This window comes from Anser cygnoides, chromosome 8, assembly GCF_040182565.1.
Source record: "Anser cygnoides isolate HZ-2024a breed goose chromosome 8, Taihu_goose_T2T_genome, whole genome shotgun sequence".
NCBI classification, from domain to species: domain Eukaryota; kingdom Metazoa; phylum Chordata; class Aves; order Anseriformes; family Anatidae; genus Anser; species Anser cygnoides.
In genome coordinates, this window is record NC_089880.1 from 7,664,205 (window position 1) to 7,683,371 (window position 19,167).

The 19,167-nt window shown below is 36.1% G+C and overlaps 1 protein-coding gene across 3 annotated transcripts in view; it reads right to left on the minus strand.

Annotated features, from left to right (window-relative positions):
* Positions 1–314: 314 nt before the first annotated feature.
* Positions 315–19,167, minus strand: part of NEK7 (NIMA related kinase 7) — a 69,182-nt gene continuing 50,329 nt past the window's right edge. For all 3 annotated transcript variants that reach the window (XM_067001195.1, XM_067001194.1, XM_048066939.2), the window contains 3 exons: positions 18,951–19,045; positions 14,345–14,458; positions 315–7,888 (listed from right to left, as the gene is read on the minus strand). In XM_067001195.1, coding sequence (XP_066857296.1) covers positions 7,778–7,888; positions 14,345–14,458; positions 18,951–19,045 — 320 coding nt within the window. In that variant the 3' untranslated portion in view covers positions 315–7,777. The remainder of the gene's footprint in view (positions 7,889–14,344; positions 14,459–18,950; positions 19,046–19,167) is intronic.

The following is a 19,167-nucleotide window of genomic DNA, read 5'->3' on the forward strand; positions in this document are numbered from 1 at the left end:
CCCCAGGAGTCATTTTCACTCACAAATCTCAGTTTCAAAAAACTTCCCTAGGCAAGTTTTCACCAGCAAATGAGAGCTCAGAGTTCCCATAATCACCAGTTATTCAGATGCACGTCAGCTTCTTTCCTGTCCTTGGTGGTCAGCTACCTTTCTTGACGCATGCTCCCGAAGACAGAAACACAACGTTAGGTCAGCATCTCGACTTCCCTGCTTCACCAAGGTGGGCAGAACTGTGCTCTGACAGGAAGCATCTAGTAGATTTAGAAGGTAACTGCTGAGATCATCCAGGCCATAAACATCACAGAACATTTAAATCAAGTTTTACTGACAAAAATTTTATTTTACACTCTAATAAATGAATATAGTGTACATGTCACATAGATGATACATATGTACTACAAGAACATATTTATTTGTTTGCAACAAGTTTGAGAAAATAAAACATCTTCAGTTCTCCATTTCAATATCTGACTTACCTTTTTTATAATACAAATAACATTTGAGGAGTGGTATGGGAACAAACAACTGCCATAATTTGAACCTAGGAAGTTTCTGACCAAACAAAAGGAAAATGACGCTTACAGTGAGGCTAGCTAAGCATTCAGCAGGCTGCCCAGAGATGCTGCACAACTTCCATCCCTGGAGGTTTTCAAGATCCAACTGTTTGAAGCCCTAAGCCCCGTTCTGAATTCAGCACTGACCCTGCTCTTAGCAAGAGGATGGACTAAGAGACCTCTCCCAAGGCCCCTCCCAACATGAACACTTCTACAATTTATGCTTCAAACAATCACCAGCCAAATTCAAACAAATTAATGAACCTTTCCCTCTTCCCATCTCCCAACAAAATCTTATACCAGAAAACGCAATACTCATCATTAAGGATCATCTTTACAATGGTCCAGCGTGACTGAAATCAAAGAAACAACCACCAATGAAGTGTACAGAAAACTGCCAACACCATATATTAAAGGCAGCTAGAAGGTGGAGAGGAAGCAGGGAACTCCCGCACATCTCTACTCTGTTTTGGGGACCACTCCTGTCCAGTCTGAGACTTTTCTATTGCCAGGACTTAAATGTAAAGCAAATGAAACTATATGGAAGGACTCAATGTACCCGATTTCTTATTTTTTTTTAATTTCCGTATGAACAGAAGATTTCTATCAAACAAAAGGTGTTCAGGCCTCCGTGCATCATTAAGGCAGTTGTAGAAGAACAAATTCAACACTCGTATGACATTATACAAACTGACAACACACAATAAACATAAAACACTTAAAAGAATTTACTTTGTGCCAACTGGCAACTGATCCTCTAAAAGAAATTATTCTAGTGCAAATTCACAACCTGACTGACATCCAGCTCTCTATCCTACAGTCAAAAAAATCCTGACTTCTTCGTTTTATGGAAAATTCATAATATATCTTTTGCCTCTCAATCTCAACAGATGTATAAGGATAAAATAACCACGAGCAATCAAAGGTCAGACACTGTGATCATCAGTGAATCTCTGCAAACTTCTAAGTCTGAAAGCATGTAAAAACTGGAAAGTCAAACAGTACACACAGACAGAAAACAATGCAGAAAACAAGCTACCTCATTTGCAGCTGGCTCAATTTTATGCCCGCTATCCTGCAGCGTAACATAGTGTATCTTCAGTTAGGCAAGATGCAAAAGGCAACAAATGAGAGAAATCAGTGTAGGGGTGGGACAGTAACAAAGAGGAGCATCACGCCAAACACTGAATCCAGCCAGGGAAGCTCTTAAGCACATTCTTACTTGAAGCAAAGGTACAAGCATTGCAATCAAGTTGCTTTAACACAAGAAAATAACTGTTAGCTGTACGTGCAGAAAAAGAACAAGAAAAGTTACATAAGGTAAATAAACGAAGAAATGAAGGACAAGAACTGTAGCTGAAGGGGTAGAAAACTAAATTGTGGCCCAAATTCAAGAACCTTTGAAGTGCTTGGAGGAATAGGATCTACTCCAGCTCTGAAGTCCTAAAATAAGATCAAATTTGTGGAATTGAAGTACCTTAAAAACACAAAACAAGCAGTAATTTGGTGGAGTTCCTTCTTCAGCACATGAAACAGCTAAAGCCCAAAGACAGTAGTTTATTCCTGTCAATTTCAATACTTTGAAGGGAGGAAAAGAAGTCAAAACTGACATAGAGGTTAAAACAGTGAAGATAAAAGGAAGTACATGGACAGTGAAGAGGGGTGGAATCTGGTATTACTAACTTTGAGACATCTGATAGGCAGGCATGTCAGAGAGAGAGAAAGGTTATGGCCCTGGAAAATAGAGAGGCAAGTAAAATTGTCAGGGATGTAAGAAAAAGTCTGGAGGGAGTTGGGAATAAAAACTAGATCTTTGCATCAACAGGTCTAAGACTGTGCCTGGATACTCAAGAAATCAACTGGAGATGGAAGCACGGGAGAACCAAACTGGGGAAGGGAGCACTGGATCTTTGGGGCATTCAGATTGTGGGGTAAAACAAAAGACTGGAAAACAAAAAAGGAGAAGGATGTTCAGGTACATAAAATGAGGGGCTACTAAATGGGAAATAAAGGGCAAAATGTTAAACAGAGAACCAGTTAAGATGATTGGTGCTACCCACTTCAGGACAGGGAGAAAATAGAAACCTGGTTGCTAGTGAAGGCAATGAGGGGTGTGAGAACAGGAAATGAGGAGGATTTAAAGAGGAAGAAGTCATTCAAGAAAGGAGTGAGAAATGCACTAAATATACAGAAAGAAAAGGGGTAAAACTCATATAGGTAAGAGGCAGAGAGGCCTGGTTCAGAAACAGATTCTGAGAAAGCAGAACAATTTCGAATAAAGCAGATCTTTTCACGTAAAAAACAGGGTTTGAAGATACATTTTGTGTCAGAAGTGGGTGGAGAACTAAAATGAAAAGCAAACCTGGAAGCAAGCTCAACAAGAAAAAAAAATATTGAATAAATGTGGCTACAAAGTCCATTTGGAAGGAGAATTAAAACAGGTAAAGCAGAGGTGAGTCCAGAGCTTTGTTGTGCTGCCATTCTTCAAAGATATTCAGAAAGGCAGAATTGGAAATTAAGAAATTACAAGACAAGATGTCTGGGGAGAGGAACAGAGACAGAGCAGCGTGAGAAGCGACCAAAGAAACCACATATAGAGAAGCAGACAGAGATGAAAATAAAGACCAGTGAGTCAAAGGAGGTAAGGCCAATGAAGAAAGGATGCAGCTGAGAAGAGTAAAGGAGTCAGAAAGGTTAATAGACTGGAGATCCCAAAAGGAGTGAGTGACAGGGTAGAGGAGAGAGAAAGACAGATATGCTGAAAGAGAGCAGGTAGTGATCAGAGAAAAGGAATTTTAAAATGAGAGATAATAAAGCAAACAGTACTTAGTAAAGACAAGGTCATGGGAATGATTGAGGCAGTAAGAAAGCCTGTCTAAAACCAGAAATCAAAGGTGGAGGCTGGAAAAACAGAACGAAGAACAATGGAGTTAAGTACTTATCAGAAGAAAAAAAATGGGTTCCCCTATGGCGAAGAACAAAATTTGAGAAGACAGGAATAGGCAGAGTTTAGCAAAGTCACAAAGAAAAAAAAAAATGAACAGTCACTAGGAAAACTAGTCACAGAAGACTTCAAATCAGGAAGAGGGGTAGATGAGACACCAGAAAAGATGAAGCAGAGGCAAGGGAAGACACGAACAGTAGTGAATAAGACAATTAGGGAAAAAAAAAGAGCAAGGCTCAGGGAAGGGAGTAAAGTTTGAAAAAGAACCTTAAAAATCCCTATTGAATCATGCTCAGAAATATAAGAACCACATCACTGGGCATGTCTAGCATTGGTATTTTCCCCCTTAGAGGATCTTGGCAGAAAGTTTAACTATTCACCCAGACCAAAAGAGAGATGAGAAATCCAGAAGTCCAGCACTGGCACCGGCTACTAGATGATGAGGGGCATATGGCAGAAATTTCAGACTGTTAAAACAATATTAAAAATAATGGGACAGCAGTGATTTAAAACTACTGTTCAGCACCTTTACTTCCTGATTAAATTAGCGCTCCACAAAGCAGGAGCTGAAGGCCTTCACTGACTCTCCCTCACATCAACCTCGTGTTCCTAAACCCACAAGTATCCGACACGCCATTTGGCACTGGCATTCCAATTCAGCCATTAAGATTCTCATCTCACTGTACAGCAGCCAAGACAGAGACTGGGTGGACGGTGAGTTGAAAAACGAACATCGCTGCAATTCTGGGTCCCATTCAGAGCTATCTGAGAACCACTGGCACAAGAAGTCCTTTTCCTTTTCCAAGACTGTCAAGAATTTCACCCTTTATGGCTTTCTTAATCCTGAGCATGAATAAAACACCAGCCTGCTCAGACGCATCTAATACCGTATTTCATCTTCCTGTGTATTGGCATGGTTTTAAAGTTTTTGCTCATTACAGAAAGAACACCTACTTCTACTGCCTGCTTATACAACTGGTAGCTGGATCATTAAAATGTAACAGAAGAGGGGAAAAAATACATTAGTCTGTGCTACCAAAACAGTGACATACAAAGTATAAAAAGTGAGCTGAGCATATCATTTATATATACCCTACTGATTCCAATTTATTCATTTTCAATATACAAGGTTCACTCAAAATTACTGAAATTCTACAAAAAACACTATCTATAAACAAGAGCTCACAAGACTGGGGTCACAAATAGGAGCTCTTCTCTATTTTTATGATTTTTAGGTTTTTTAATATTGTTTGAGAGTAACTTTAGATTTAAATTTTAGATAAAAGCACTCGAGTTACTTGTGAATATATCTGATGTCGTGTTTTTAGATACAATTTTTGACAAATGGCACGAAAATCATTTTTTGAATGTACTTTCTATCGTTACAGTCAAGAACACTCATCTATAATTCAATACTGGATACAGTAAATTGTCCACAAGATAGGTAGCATCTACTGTAACATATATATCTCTAATAAGAGAAGTTTGAAAAATATCATAGAAGAACTATTATTTTTACATTATAGTTGCTATCCGTAGTTTTATTTCTATTAGGCTATTGCACAGCAGGGAAGCTTTCAAGACCGAAGACATATTTTAATGCAATGTCATTCAAAGCACAAAGTTCACTCGTGAAGCACACTAATACTGTAGTACTACCGAAATAAAAGGGGAAGCTAGTCAGACATTTTGGTTAGAAACCTAACACATTCATTTTAAAGAAAATAAACATGTAATGCCATAGCTTAAAATAAATAGTGCCAAATATCACCATCAACGACATACGAAAAAACAGAATGGTGTTTTATAAAGGAAAACACTTTATAAAATGTATAGCACATATGGAAGTGTTATAACAGACATTATCATTTTCTTATGTTACTAGGTGCTTTACCTGGGGGATAGGTTCTACAATCCCCAGTTATACAAGCAGTTCTACTAACCCATACAGGCTTCTTAAATAGAAAGTTTGGTACCCAAGTCATCTGTACCATCCATTTTACAGATTTTAAAATAGAAACAACTACTTCTTTTACTCAGCACAAGATTTCATTAGCAACGCTAGAAAAAAATACACACTTAAGTACACACATTTGCTAATTCATGATTTCTTTAGTCAGTGCATCCTTCCAGAGAAGGGGAAAAAAATGTTATTGGTTACTTTCAGGAAAAAGAGGAAATACTTTATGCATAATATTAGATGCAAATACCCTGATTGTGGTTTTTTTTTTTTTTTCAGTGATTTTTGAATGCTCTAGTCCACTTCAGTAAAGAACAATTCGAGTACTTGTGCATATTAAAAACTAATCTTGGCAGGCAAGCAAGTGTTGTGCTGCCTTTTCCAACACAATCCATTTCACTCTATGACACCTGGTCTAGAATATATCCATCATTTTTTAAAATTCAACAACCAGAAAATAAAGGAAAACAAATACAGAGGTTTTTAGATACAATCCAAGGTTTCTCAAATGCTTCCTCACTACTAACTGTTCCACTGGAGTCCTACAAGATTAAATCAAGTACACATGGCAGCTAGAAGAAAAACTAAGGATTCGTCCTACAAAAACTGGAGATAAAAATAAAAACTGTGTAATAAAATAAGCTGAGGATCTGACACATACTATTTAATAACTACTGCATTTTGCCACACAGAATTCCCATAGTATTTATAATTAAAAAAAAAAAAATACAACTGACCTAACTCAAAATCAATGTACATTCTTCATAGTTGGATTCCTTGAGCATTACAACAGATAAAATTAAAGTTGCATAGTGAAAAAAAACTTCCAAGTGTGCAGGCAACTGGCTGCATACAGAAGCAATGTGTGAACGTACATACTGCCGATCTTCTTTAAACTGACTTCTTTTTACCTATAAAAGGAAAAGGTTTAACTGACTGTAACAGCTTCTTAGCAATCTCACTGGTAATAATTTTGTTTTGACAGTTTTATATATTCTCAAAAAATTTCAGTCTTGAAACCTCAAGAAATTTCAGTCCATTCTCCATTTTTATCATATTTAGAAAGAAGACACCCTTCTCCCCTTAACAATAAAAACATTAAACATACCCAGCAATGTATTAAGGTTTACCCAAAATACTGTGAATCTCCTTTTCAATAATAAAATACTTGTAAGACATTTTGCATAAATACTTATTTCCCAAATGAAAACGGTGACTTTCTCTTAAACATAAAAGCTAAAATTTACTTTTGCTAGATATAAAACTACTTCTGAGGATTCAATATACAAAATCGGATCTTCATGAAGAATACGTTTTGTGTTATAGTACACAACTATATCTTTTCCCAAAGCTTTCAGTATTTAAAAAGCATCTTTCAATTTAAATATAGTACTGTAAGGTCACTCAAATCATTTTAAATACAAAAAATCTACAAACCGTGACATATACATAAATAGTCAGGAAGATGTAACTTAAAAGATCACATCTTTTAACCAGATCTTGTCATATATGCTAGCCTCAAAAGAACGCTATTTGCTACAAGAAGCATCTGCATGGTTTTAAGACTTAACTATGCAGACTCGTATTGCCCCAGGGCAGTGCTGCACAAGGCTATTGAAAACGATCAAATTGCAGAATCAACACCTTAAATTTTCCCATAAAACCTCCAACAAATGTTTTATGTGCATTATGACAGAATAACAAAAATGAAAAAGGTTGTTACAAAAATTTCAGTGTAAGGCTTTTTCCAATAACCATTTTCCCATCACATTTGGCAAGCACAGAACTAATTCATGTCGTCCGTCTACTCTTAAGCTGAGAACTACAAACTACAACTCAGTATAAAATACAATAACCTTCTATAATAATTATATCCCTTTTAGAACAAAGATTAAAATAAACTTAACTGTGCTGATTCATACTTTCTATAAATTACTAAAAAGGTGAGAGATTCAGACATTTTGCTTTTAGATAATAAGCCTAATATCTGTATCCTGTGCAAAAGTGCAACTGTGTTTTAGAACTGAGGCCCAACTGAATGCAATTTTGTTAGTAAAGAAAATACACTTGAACTCACTTAACATGGAAAAAAGTGGTTCTTGGTATCTTTTAAAGTTATGCTTTACATATTTAAACCTCTTAAAACTGCAAATTGGTTAAAAATACAAAAAAAACAGAACAACAAAGCTTGTATATAAATTCGTTTACAAAGCACAACAGTAAGCTTCAAATAATTACATTTCTGTAACACAAACAAAGAGGTGGGATGATTTATTTAAAATACTTGAATATTTCTGCTCTTCATGATCTGATGTCTGTTTAGCTGCTCGCAGTGTGTGCATGCATACGTTTCGCTACATCGTAGACATAGGTTATGTCTGGTCGCTTCTCTGGATCCGGGTTGATGCACATATTAACTAATTGTCGCAACTAGGAGAGGAAAATAACATGTAAGAAAGCCAACAAACCTGCCAAGTAGTATTTGTGCATTCTCAAATTCAAATGAATAATACTGACAACAATCAGCCAAACATAGCAATTCTGCATAAACAAGCACTCAGCGCTCTCTCTCAACATATATTGTGCACAGCTTTATGCAAGCATATATATATGTAACATACTTCCATGATTTTTACATTTTATACTGTTATCCAGAAAAAAAAAATGGTAAGTAGAAAGACTGATGGGCAGATGTAAGTTCTAATCCTTTAAACATACAACTTCGAACATTCAGGTAGTCCCATTTACAGGTGATTTAATGAAAATTCCTGTTCAACGCACTGAGGACTGCTTCCTAAAAAACTCCACCTTCTACTTAGGAAATCTCTGAACTTAAAACTGGAAGCTGGGAAAGTATTTGGGGAAAATATCGCTTCATGTCCGCCATATTGCTCCACTCATCCACAGCTGGAGACATGATACTGGAACAAATAACCTTTAGTCTATGCTCTGGTATTTATTCATAAGGCTAAGTCATTTATTTTTTCTTTATAGAAAGAAAACACATAATTAAGTAGTATGTTGATAGAAGCCTCTATCTGGGAATGAACAAGTCCCTGTGACTAGAAAACGCTGTTTCCACAAGCACCATTGTTCATTGGGCCTTTTGTAGTGCACACAGTCAGTGCATACATTCATTGCCTTCACAAGCGGACAGCTGCAGGTTGATCTCCCTCCCTTGACATGCTGCAGGTGACATTAGAAGTTAGCACTGTCTGGATAAGCTTCTGATGGGGAATCTATTGTAAAGTGTACACATCTCCTAACCGTTTTGCAACACGCAGTATACCTGCTTCATGATGACATGAAAATGCTTCCCAATCCTTGCAAGAGCAACTCACCAACTGTAAGCAGTATTTCTTTATGCTTTGCCAAGTCCTCCTGCATCTCCTTATAGTATCAAAGAAGCAACCCTGTGACCCACCCTTCTATAGCAATATATCAAATTTGATTTGGTCTCCAACGCAGGACTCTTAGGTACAATTACTGAAAAAAACTGTAACTCCTGCAACTAACACAGAGTGACCTCATCACCCTGATTATTCAAAGACAACAGAGACTGCATATCCCAGTCTGCCAGAGTTCCCTTCCCGCTTTGAAAAAAAATAATAAATAAATAAATAAATAACAAGAAGGATTTTTTAATTATAATTGCACTCCCTTAGTTTTTCAGTTGAATTTCAATGCACTAGAATTGGAAGTCCAGAAGGAAATTTCTCCCATTTACCCTTGCAGAAACACTGCAATTTGTATACGTTGTATAGGTTTTTCACATTTAACAATACAAAACCCATGTCACTACAACATTCCACTTTTTCAGCAAGAAGAGCTTTATATTTAAAAATGAGATCATTAATTCTAAAGATAGTGATCAGATTGCTGATCTGACCAGCAATCAAAGAGAGAAACATATTAAAGTCACGTGCAACAGACTTGTTATCTGAATATCAAATATGTTGAGTATATTTGGACTAATGGAATTTTAAAAGCTATCATACTGCTTCTGGCAGTCACTAAATAAAAATCCCATACCACTGACAGGAAAAACTATTAACCTGTAATGACTCCCAATCGTTTGGAGAACAGAATGGTGGCAAGCATGAACTACTGTAATAAATAACAATTGCCAACATGTAAAACAAATACACAAAGCAAAATAATCTCCTGTAGGAGCAGCAGCTGCAACACTGTAACCAACAGGCACAGCATATGAGCAGAGAAGCAGTTTGCTGTGCAACAGCGCATAGTGCCTGCACAGCAAACAGGAAAGACTGAAGTACATCCAAAAACCCCAGTCCTGAAATTAGAATCAAATAAGTAAATGTTTTGTAAGAACAATACAAATGGAATTTATCTGGGGAATACAACATCAAATCTTGTACATACACACATATCTTTATCTGCGAAGAGTTCCATCTGTTCAGTAGAACTGTGCACAGTAAATAAAGTCTTAGTAAAAGACCTTGAAGGATAGACACCTATAAAGTATCATTAGAGGGGAAACATTATTCTTCCTCTTTTTACCAGTTGTATATCAGTATATATTGTAGGCTGAACAACAGAAGTAGATCTTCCAAGAAATCTACCTGCGCAAACCATGAGAAGCCACATTTACCCCTAACAGCCTACTTCATGTCTTTTCAGTTTTGGCCTGTGAGCAATTCTGATTTTGTCTTCTCAACTGAGTTTTTCCATCAGTTCAGATTTAAATTATTTGTTAAGTCATTAAAAAGGATTCCTTCCTTCAGAGATGCTTCGCTACTTCTGTTACAGTATATTATAATTCAAAGCTTCAGTGATGGCCATGAAGATTCACTGCTTGGAAGGACGCTTTAGCCAAACGGCATCATTCTATCAGGTAAGGCCTTCAGGCCCTATTAATCCTTCTCAGTACACTTGCAAAAACTATTCATCCACATGGTATCTTGGCTATTTGCAACTTCTTTATTTTACTCTAACCAAAATGCATACGTATCTATTATTGTCTAGATGAGACAAAGGATTTGCAAGAATATGTTAATAAGGGACAGGCTCTGAATCAGTTTATTTAGAAACTCTCTTCCCAACATAGAAGAAGAGGTGAGTTCAATCGATAGTGCTGAACCTTCACTATTATTGCAATAAAATGAACCACACAGTCATAGATCTCTTTTGGCTGCAAGTCTTAACACTTCAATGTTGATCACTGCTAACACTGCTAAATCTTTCTCCCTCCCCAGTTCAGAATCTCAGTTGTAAAGAAGAGAGCTGAGCTGATTCGGGTGGCAAGCTGCACAGTGACAGGGCAGATCCCTGAGCAATTACACAATTCTTGAGCTCCAGTTCTGCTATTGAACAGCAAACCTCTGAGATAAGGTGAAGTAATTTTACTACGCAGGATGAAAACAGTTACACACAAAGACTGTTTTTCAGGACTGAGAATGGGACCATGCTGGCTGCTAATACTTGGTTATAGCACTATTTCCTTACCTCCTACAGGAATATCTATTCCAATAAACCTGAGATCTACTTGTCAGCCCCTCTAGTATTAATAAAATTTTTGATGAAGCAGAGGAGTCTGACAGTACCACGGGAAGAGGCACTGGGATTCTCAGGTCAGACCATCATTAGAGACAGAGTAATTTTTTTTATTATTATTTTTACTATCTGGCCCAGACTGGCCAACAGGCAGAACAGACTTCTGACTGAGCTGGAGGGACCTCCTGTTGCATCCCCAAGCTGCAAACTACTTTGGCTGCTTATTGTTCTTAACCTCCTCTGTGCACTTAGCACAGTGACTGTCTTTAGCCTGGAGCTTAGCCTGCCATTGGAGCAGTGGGAAACACTTTCTTTAACTTTAGCAGGTTTTTCAGCTATGAAATAAATAATTATCACTCAAGTCAGGTGGAGGGGTTGCAGGGAAGACTACGAACTATGACAGGCAAGTATTTGGCATTATTAGCCACCTGAAAAAGAGAAGATGTCATATAGGAAATTCTGGATGAAAAAAACAGACAAACAAAAAAGCCACCCTTACTCCGAGCAGGAGACCTTGCTGAAGCCCTTTCACAGCATCGAAAGAAATGCTGGCAACTCACACTGCAATTTGAGACCTGCCGGCACATTCAGCCCTCATATCTAGGGAGGAGAGTGGCTACGGACTTTTGAGGAAATGCATCTCACAGAGAAGATGGAGAGACTTCATCCATTACAAAAGCTACCTGATGCTAATATCGGCCGACAGGATTTTAAGACTATTGACTAGGGGTGGTAAGGGAGCCCCAGCTTTCAACTACCTAAAGCAAAACAGTTTTCAGTAAATATTGAGTATTCACTTTGAACACCAGGGTTTCTTAAAGAATATTAAAAAAAAAAAAAAAAAAAAGAGAGAGAGAGAGATACCTGAAGTTGTTGAACATTTGAAAACCTTGACTTGTGACTCTACTGGTGAACCGAGCTTGCAAACACACATCTGAGACTATTAGGACTTCTAATCCAAGTTTTTCTAAAAAACTTGTCCATCTGTTCATCTCAAGGTAGATCTTTCTGTCATATTGTTCTCTGATGACACCAATGTGATACGTTACTAAAAGTCTTACAGGGATTTTCGCATCTTAAAACTCATTAAAATTTACTTATAAAAATTTCTCTAAGAAGCGCTTGCCTTGTACTTAGTAATCAAAGTATTTAACACTCCTATATCATAGGATATAAGATTATTACTTCAGAGAATTCTTCATTATAGAATATAAAGTGACTTTTAGTGTCCAGTGACCCCTGAGCTTTACTGCTTAGCTTTTTTGTGGTTTTTGTTTGTTTTGTTTTGTTTTTTTACAGTTCAAGCCAGCACAGTGTTTTGCCAAAAGAGCTGGAAAAAAAATCAAGAAAAAAAGGTATATTTTGGTGCAATGACTAACAAACGTAGGTATTTTTTCATGTGTCTCATAGAAGATGCAAGCTTTCACATTGGAAGAAAAAGTGCTTGCACTGCAGCCTCTATAGTTCAGTTGATTACTTCTTTTAAGTAACTGCTTCCATACGTATTACAGCTCTGATTCTCTCATTATATTTTAAAATAACTAATGTGTATTTTATAACTAACTGGTTTACCCGAAGTGCATGTATGCTTTCAAATGAAGACAAATGTAACATGTGCTCTGCGTCGGTTTTCAACGCTAGCAACTATACAGAGGTAAGTGAAAGGTGGAACCTCTTTCCCTACCCCAACTCTAAGACCTTCTATCTGGGCCAGACTTTGATATCTGCCCCTTGGCTGGGAATCCGCATATCCAACTTCACACTTAGCTGCAGCGAAGTAGCCCTGCAGGCAGGCCAACTTCAACGAACCACTAGTGGTATCATCATTAAAATCCTGCTGAAGGTCACCATGGAAACCGCCTGCTGAGGCTTCACTGCTGCACTCGGCATCTCCTAATCAGCTACCATGTGAAATGCAAATTCAGACAGTCTGAAAATTAGTCAAGAAGAATAGAGGATGAGGATGCAGATATGTGAAATATTCATGCGCTTCATGGAAAAAGGAAGACAGCATGAATGACACAACAAAGAACGGCCCCTGACATTCTTGCTATCATTTTGCATTATTGTTCACACCCTACTGTATTTCTAGGCCTCCAGTTCTCGAGTTGGTTATAAGAACTGCCATATTTATAGGCTACAATAAATAATAATTAAAAATGGCCAAGGTAAAATGACTAATTGGTAAACCCACAAAGAGGTATATTGCATAAATTACACAACAGATCATCATTTCATCCTTCGTAAAGTCACTGAATTAGTTTTTCAAGTCCAGTTTTTTGTTTCATAAGAGAGGAAAAATTGTCACTGTAGATACAACAAAACAAAACACTGGGCAGTAATCTTTTATTAATAGTCCAATCACTGTCTTAGAATGCAAAAAATTAGAGGTTGAGAATTACAAACCCTATTCCATAAATGAAATTGCACAATACTGTTTATTAAAAGTATTTCAGCGATGGCATTTATTTGTGTTTTCTAAGTAATCTTTAATTCATGTAGGCTGAATTCAATTACAATTGGTTACTAGCATGTGTTCTTTGGTTTACAGCTTCTATCACATTGCCTTGTGGGTTTTTTTGGCTTTTTTTTTTCAAAGCGGGAAAGTATTTCAAAACTAGCATCTCAGAATATTAACGGGCAAACATTTGTATTTTTTCATCCTGTTACTCTAAGAAAAAATATTTAGTTTCTTTTCATTTTATAGCTTAAAAAACAAGTATCCCCCTTAAATGCACTGACAGTAAGGAATTGCTACATATCAACTTCAAACATACACTGCTGTGAAAGGCATATATTGTTCAAATTCAACTACTACATCTTCTTATATTTCTCTGAAATTTACTATTAGGGTCCACTCTTTCATGTAAAAGAACTGCCATTCAATTAGGACTCAGTGGTTGTGTAACGGAGATAAATGGGAACTAAACAATTCATTTTTACTAGTGAGCTACATTATATCTATTTTAATGCAAGCCTCTAGAGAAACAAGGCTAGTGCACTAATTTATTGTGCTACATAAACTCACGGAGCTGTGCTTTTAGAAAAGCATAATACCTACATAAGACTCAATCCCATTATGACATGTAGTGCATATCATCGTGTGTTCTGGGAAAGCTTTTTGTCATACTTGCAAGGAAGCTCAATGAAATTAAGAAGCTAACAGGATGAGGTTTCCATCATTAATCCCCCCAAATTTTAAATCATATCAGAGAAATGTTTTGACAGAAACATTTGAGCAAGTTCAATGAGCAAACACTTGTGGGCATAATCTGCAAATAACATAAAAGCACACAAGTTCATTTACTTCACTGGAAGCGTTCCAGCACTAAAATGAGGATCGAGCCCACGAAAAGGAAAATTACTTACTTCCTCTGAATAGTGATCTGAAGGGAGAGGTGGATAGTCACACTGTTCTATCTTCTTGCACAGGGAGTACAAGTTCATTTTATCACCATAGAAGGGACTCTGCAGTGCAGCCATCTGTTTAAGGAAAATGTACAGTTTGCTTTTGTGTTTTTAAGTACACCTGTTTTGCTATAAAACCTGTAATACTAGCAAATCAGAAGTGATTTTTAATGACTTTTGATTCCCTGCTTGGTAGCGTCACAGTGCTAAAAACAGAAGTTTCAGGACTATTAGTGTAACCAGTTTGCATACTTATTTTATGCTGTACCTGTCACAATCCTTACATTGCTATATTTGGATTGTATACCGTAACAATTTCATGAAGAATCTAGTAGTTTCAGCTACTGTTGTGAGTGAGAAGGGTCCATGCAGCACACAGGGGGAGAACAAAAAAATCCTACAATATAATTTTCCTCTGAAGACCTTTTGGAAGACAGAATATCATTTATTTGAAAACATCATCTGATCTAAAGCAATACTGTGTAGTGAAAATGCTGGATAACAGTAGCAGATTTTGTAACCTTCTATAGCCATTAACACTACACTTTGATGAAGTTGTGTGAGGTTTTTCCTTTTTTTTTTTTTTAAAAAGTAAGCTAAAGGTAACATCATCTAGATTTAAACAAGTCTTAAAGCAAAAACCTCATAATTCAGTATGTTATTCAACAGTATTTCAAAAATTAATACTGCATCCCAAAACATCATCAGAAGTGGCATCCATAACTATAATTTACAATTGTAATAAAAGAATATAGGAATAGCTGTTGGAGAACACTTAAATGATCAGCTTATGCATGGTATTAGATAAACCTACGTTTTATTTCCTATGTTAGAACTTGACATTTAAGGCGGAAATAAATGCTATGGTTAGCAGAATTACGAGTCTTAAAATTCATTTAAAACCTCTCCATTCCGTTCAAAGCTTTCCAAGTCTTTGAACCGCAGCAGCACGAATGCTGCTTTGAGTGCAGCGCTGCCCCAAAGTCAGTCACCCTTTTCTACATGTGCTAATAAGTTTGATTTTGGAAGGACAATGTGTACATTCCCCAGACAGGCTGAGTGTGTGTGAAACACGCTAGTCCATGCTGTGCTACTCAGTGAGCTTCAGCAGGGACAGGACAAGCTGAAAATGGCTCTCATCTGTCTTCTGGTCTTCCAGATACCAGCTTAACTCTTTCGTGCCTAAGCAGCAACATCACCAGGAAATATGTATGAAAAAAATGACCAAAGTTCTTTTACATTTACTTTATAAATTCTAAAAATTCTCTCCATTTAGTACTTTTTCGTATTAACTTCAAGTAAGAATAAATCATTTTAAAGCTCCCAAAACAAATACAATACTACAGTTCTCTCCTGCACTCCCACCCAAAAACTCTAACTGTATTACCAAAATGTTGTTAATTTTTGGATTTACATAATATTGGCTCTTACCTTAAAAAGAATATTAAAAATGCAAGCTAAAGACCAAAAAAAAAAAAAAGAAAGGAAGAAAGAAAAGAGAAATCAACTGCAGAGTCTGTACGCATGCAGGAATTCTAAATAAATGCATAGATACTCATTTTCATACTCTAGGTGTTCATTAAGAAGTATTTTTGTTTGAATGCTGCAGAGTGTTAAAAAAAATCTGAATGTCCCCTAAGGAGTTAAAACAGGAATACTATATTTTCATGCATCTCCTGCTTTGACAGATGAAAAATGTCAACTGCCCTGTTTTTATTTTCAAGCTTTTGCACTATTCATCTGGTTCATTAGTGCATCTCGCTGCTGCCCCTGACAGCTGCTCGCCCTCTCCTCCCAGCAGCTGAATTTTTCAGGCTAATTTGATCCTCCACACTGAGACGATCGCTAGAATGATTGACTTGCTCCCTGACCTCCAGGGTCTGACTTTCCTGATTAGTATTCTGGGGGTGTCTGAGGGACGAAAGCCCACTGTCTGTCTTCAGGGCTGGTGGCAGCTCTCTCTCTCTCTCTTTTTTTTTTTCCTTTTTCTTTTTTTTTTTTTTTTGAACTGTAAGCCACCAACCTACAACCCTGTAAGGATGCAATTGCTACGCTGAACAATAAAAGGAAATGTGTAAAACCTACTTTTCCATGTAAAGGTCCATGTAGCAAAAGCACAGCATCTTGATTTTAATTAGTAAAGTCTACTTTGTTGCATATCAATTAAAACTCCAGTGGTAGTGTTTTTGAGGTTTCAGAAATACCTGGGGCTCTAAAATACAGACTGAAATACAGTTTTAAAAATCTTAGTGGACCCATAGTTAGCACTGAATAATATGCTGTTATATAGGTTAGAAATATTTTTTTTAATATACATTATAGCAAATTAGTCTAAAATTAAAACGTAACTGAAAAGAGTTTATCGGCAATTAAGCATTTATTGAGAAGTGATAAACATGCCACAGCTTTTCTCTAATTAAGCTGGAGAGGATCCAGAGCACATAGCAAAATGAAATCAATATAATAAGGCATGTTAAAATGCAAGCAGTAGACATAACGTGCATCACAAAAAAGATACCCAGTACAAAACTGCACTGATAAAAAAAACACTATGCATTAGTCCATGCATGACTGAAGAACCTTAAGCAACCTCTTTCAAATAAAAGAAAAATTAGGAAAATTTTAAGCATACAATTTGAGTTTATTATACTTAAATTTTAAAGTTATAACTCAGTGATAAACAACAGCAAAAAATATTCAGTATATTGTAGAATCAACTGAATAGGATAAATGCACCTCTAAAAAACAAAAAATTAAAATCTATAGTTGAAGACACTCCCATATACTATACCTATACAACACATACCAGCAGTAAGAATCCTAACTGCTTCTTTCTTATAATAAAGAAAAAACACCATAGCAACTTAAATACCATCCTGATAAAACTTCTAAAAATAAAAAGAGAAAGATTAAGACATTTAGGTATTTTTAAATTATTTTCCAGATCAAAAAAGAATTAATATTCACATTGATTTTAATATACCCTGTTCAGCAGCAATGCTGAAAAAAATCTTCTTCAGAAAATAGGCAGTGATTTCTAACCAGCAATTTTATTTCAAAAATTATAAAAGAAAAAAGTAACCTTATAACGTTTATTTTGTGATAATTAGTTATTCAAGGTTTTTGTTTCCAGATTAAAAAATTCTCAAGAAAAAAAAAATGAAAGAAAAAAGGAGTAATAATGAAAAATCCTCATCCACCTTTATGCTATCTTTAGGCTTCTACTTGTGCAAGTGTGTAAAATGGAACAATAAAATTGATGGCAGTTGCCATGGTCAGTTCTAAGGAATCCTAATACAGAGATTTAAATTTCCATTCCAGATTAAAACTTACAAACACTTGCTCAGGTATCAAACTTCACTCCTGTGAGTTATCCCAAAGTTTTACAAGCAACAATATCTGTTAACTCTTCAGGACTTCAATATAGCTATTTGCCCTGTTAATATTTACAGCAACATGCTAGTGATATAAAATAAACTAATACTACTGGAAACAATTCACTTCACAGAAACATAAGACTTTAACAGGATGACAATGTTCTCCACAAAATCCTAAAACAACAGAGGTACCAATTCTGCTGAATGCGTTAAGTTCTGCTGCCTCACCGAGAAAAAAAAAAAAAAAAAAAAAAAAAAAAACAGAAAAGTGAGTTGGGTATATATAGAAGTTTTAATCTGAAACTTGACTAGAAAGATTTTGCTGCCTGTGCTCTGATGGTAAAAACCTTTCCCAGCATCCTTCCACACAAGCGTTTAGCCTTTTGATCAACAAATGATACGCAAAGAACTTTGAAGATGCAGCTACCTTAGAAGCCTACCTGTTCTTCACACCTTCCTTTACCTCTATTTGAATTTGCTCTGAATATTTATTTTCTCAGAATATAACATCATGTATAATTATGCAAGTGTCACCTACCAATCTCAATTGTATTAATATAGAAATTAACCAATATTCTCAGTTTAACCAGCTGGGGGAAAAGTAGAAAACATACCTTTTCTGCACAGTAGAAGAGATATCAACAGTTAACGCAAGTAGGAAGTGATAAGTACACAGTAGCCTTTTTTAATTTATTGTTTTACTTAGGTTTTAAATAATTTTAAAGAAATTAAGCTTGTAAAGTAATTATATTAAAATTTTCAAAAGCATCAGTTGCATACTCAAGCCAGTCCTACTATTATTCAAAGTATTTATTACCAAGCTCATATAATTAACATAGGCCATTTAAAGTCTCTAGAATGATTTTTACATCTGCTTGTCATTACTCATTTCTTAATCCTTTAGTTATGCCCAATCTTCAACAAATTGTTATAAAATCTTTGTAGCAAAGCCAGTGACAGGAAAGTCTTGAGTAACAACACACAAATCAAGTATTTCATATGCTGAAGCTATGTAAGAATTCCCATTGCTAATATTAAGACACACATAATAGCTGAAAATTAGCTTTTCCACAATGCTACATGTTTTTCTAAACAGCAAAAAACATAGAAATAGATCCTAAAACAGTACTTAATGTACTGGGGGTAGGGGGAAACAGTGTTACTGGGTTCACTCTATTTATCAATATTACCTCATACAGCAGACAGCCTAGAGACCAGATGTCAGATTTGAAGTTGTAACCATTTTCGTGTATTCTCTCTGGAGACATATAATAAGGTGTACCAACTGCAATAAATACACAAGTATTTTTGAATGAATATTTGTTATACAACAATGAATAGTTTTCTTGTCTGAAAAACAGTTTTCTTCATCTTCCATAGTTTTCATGTTACTACACGTGTAATTTC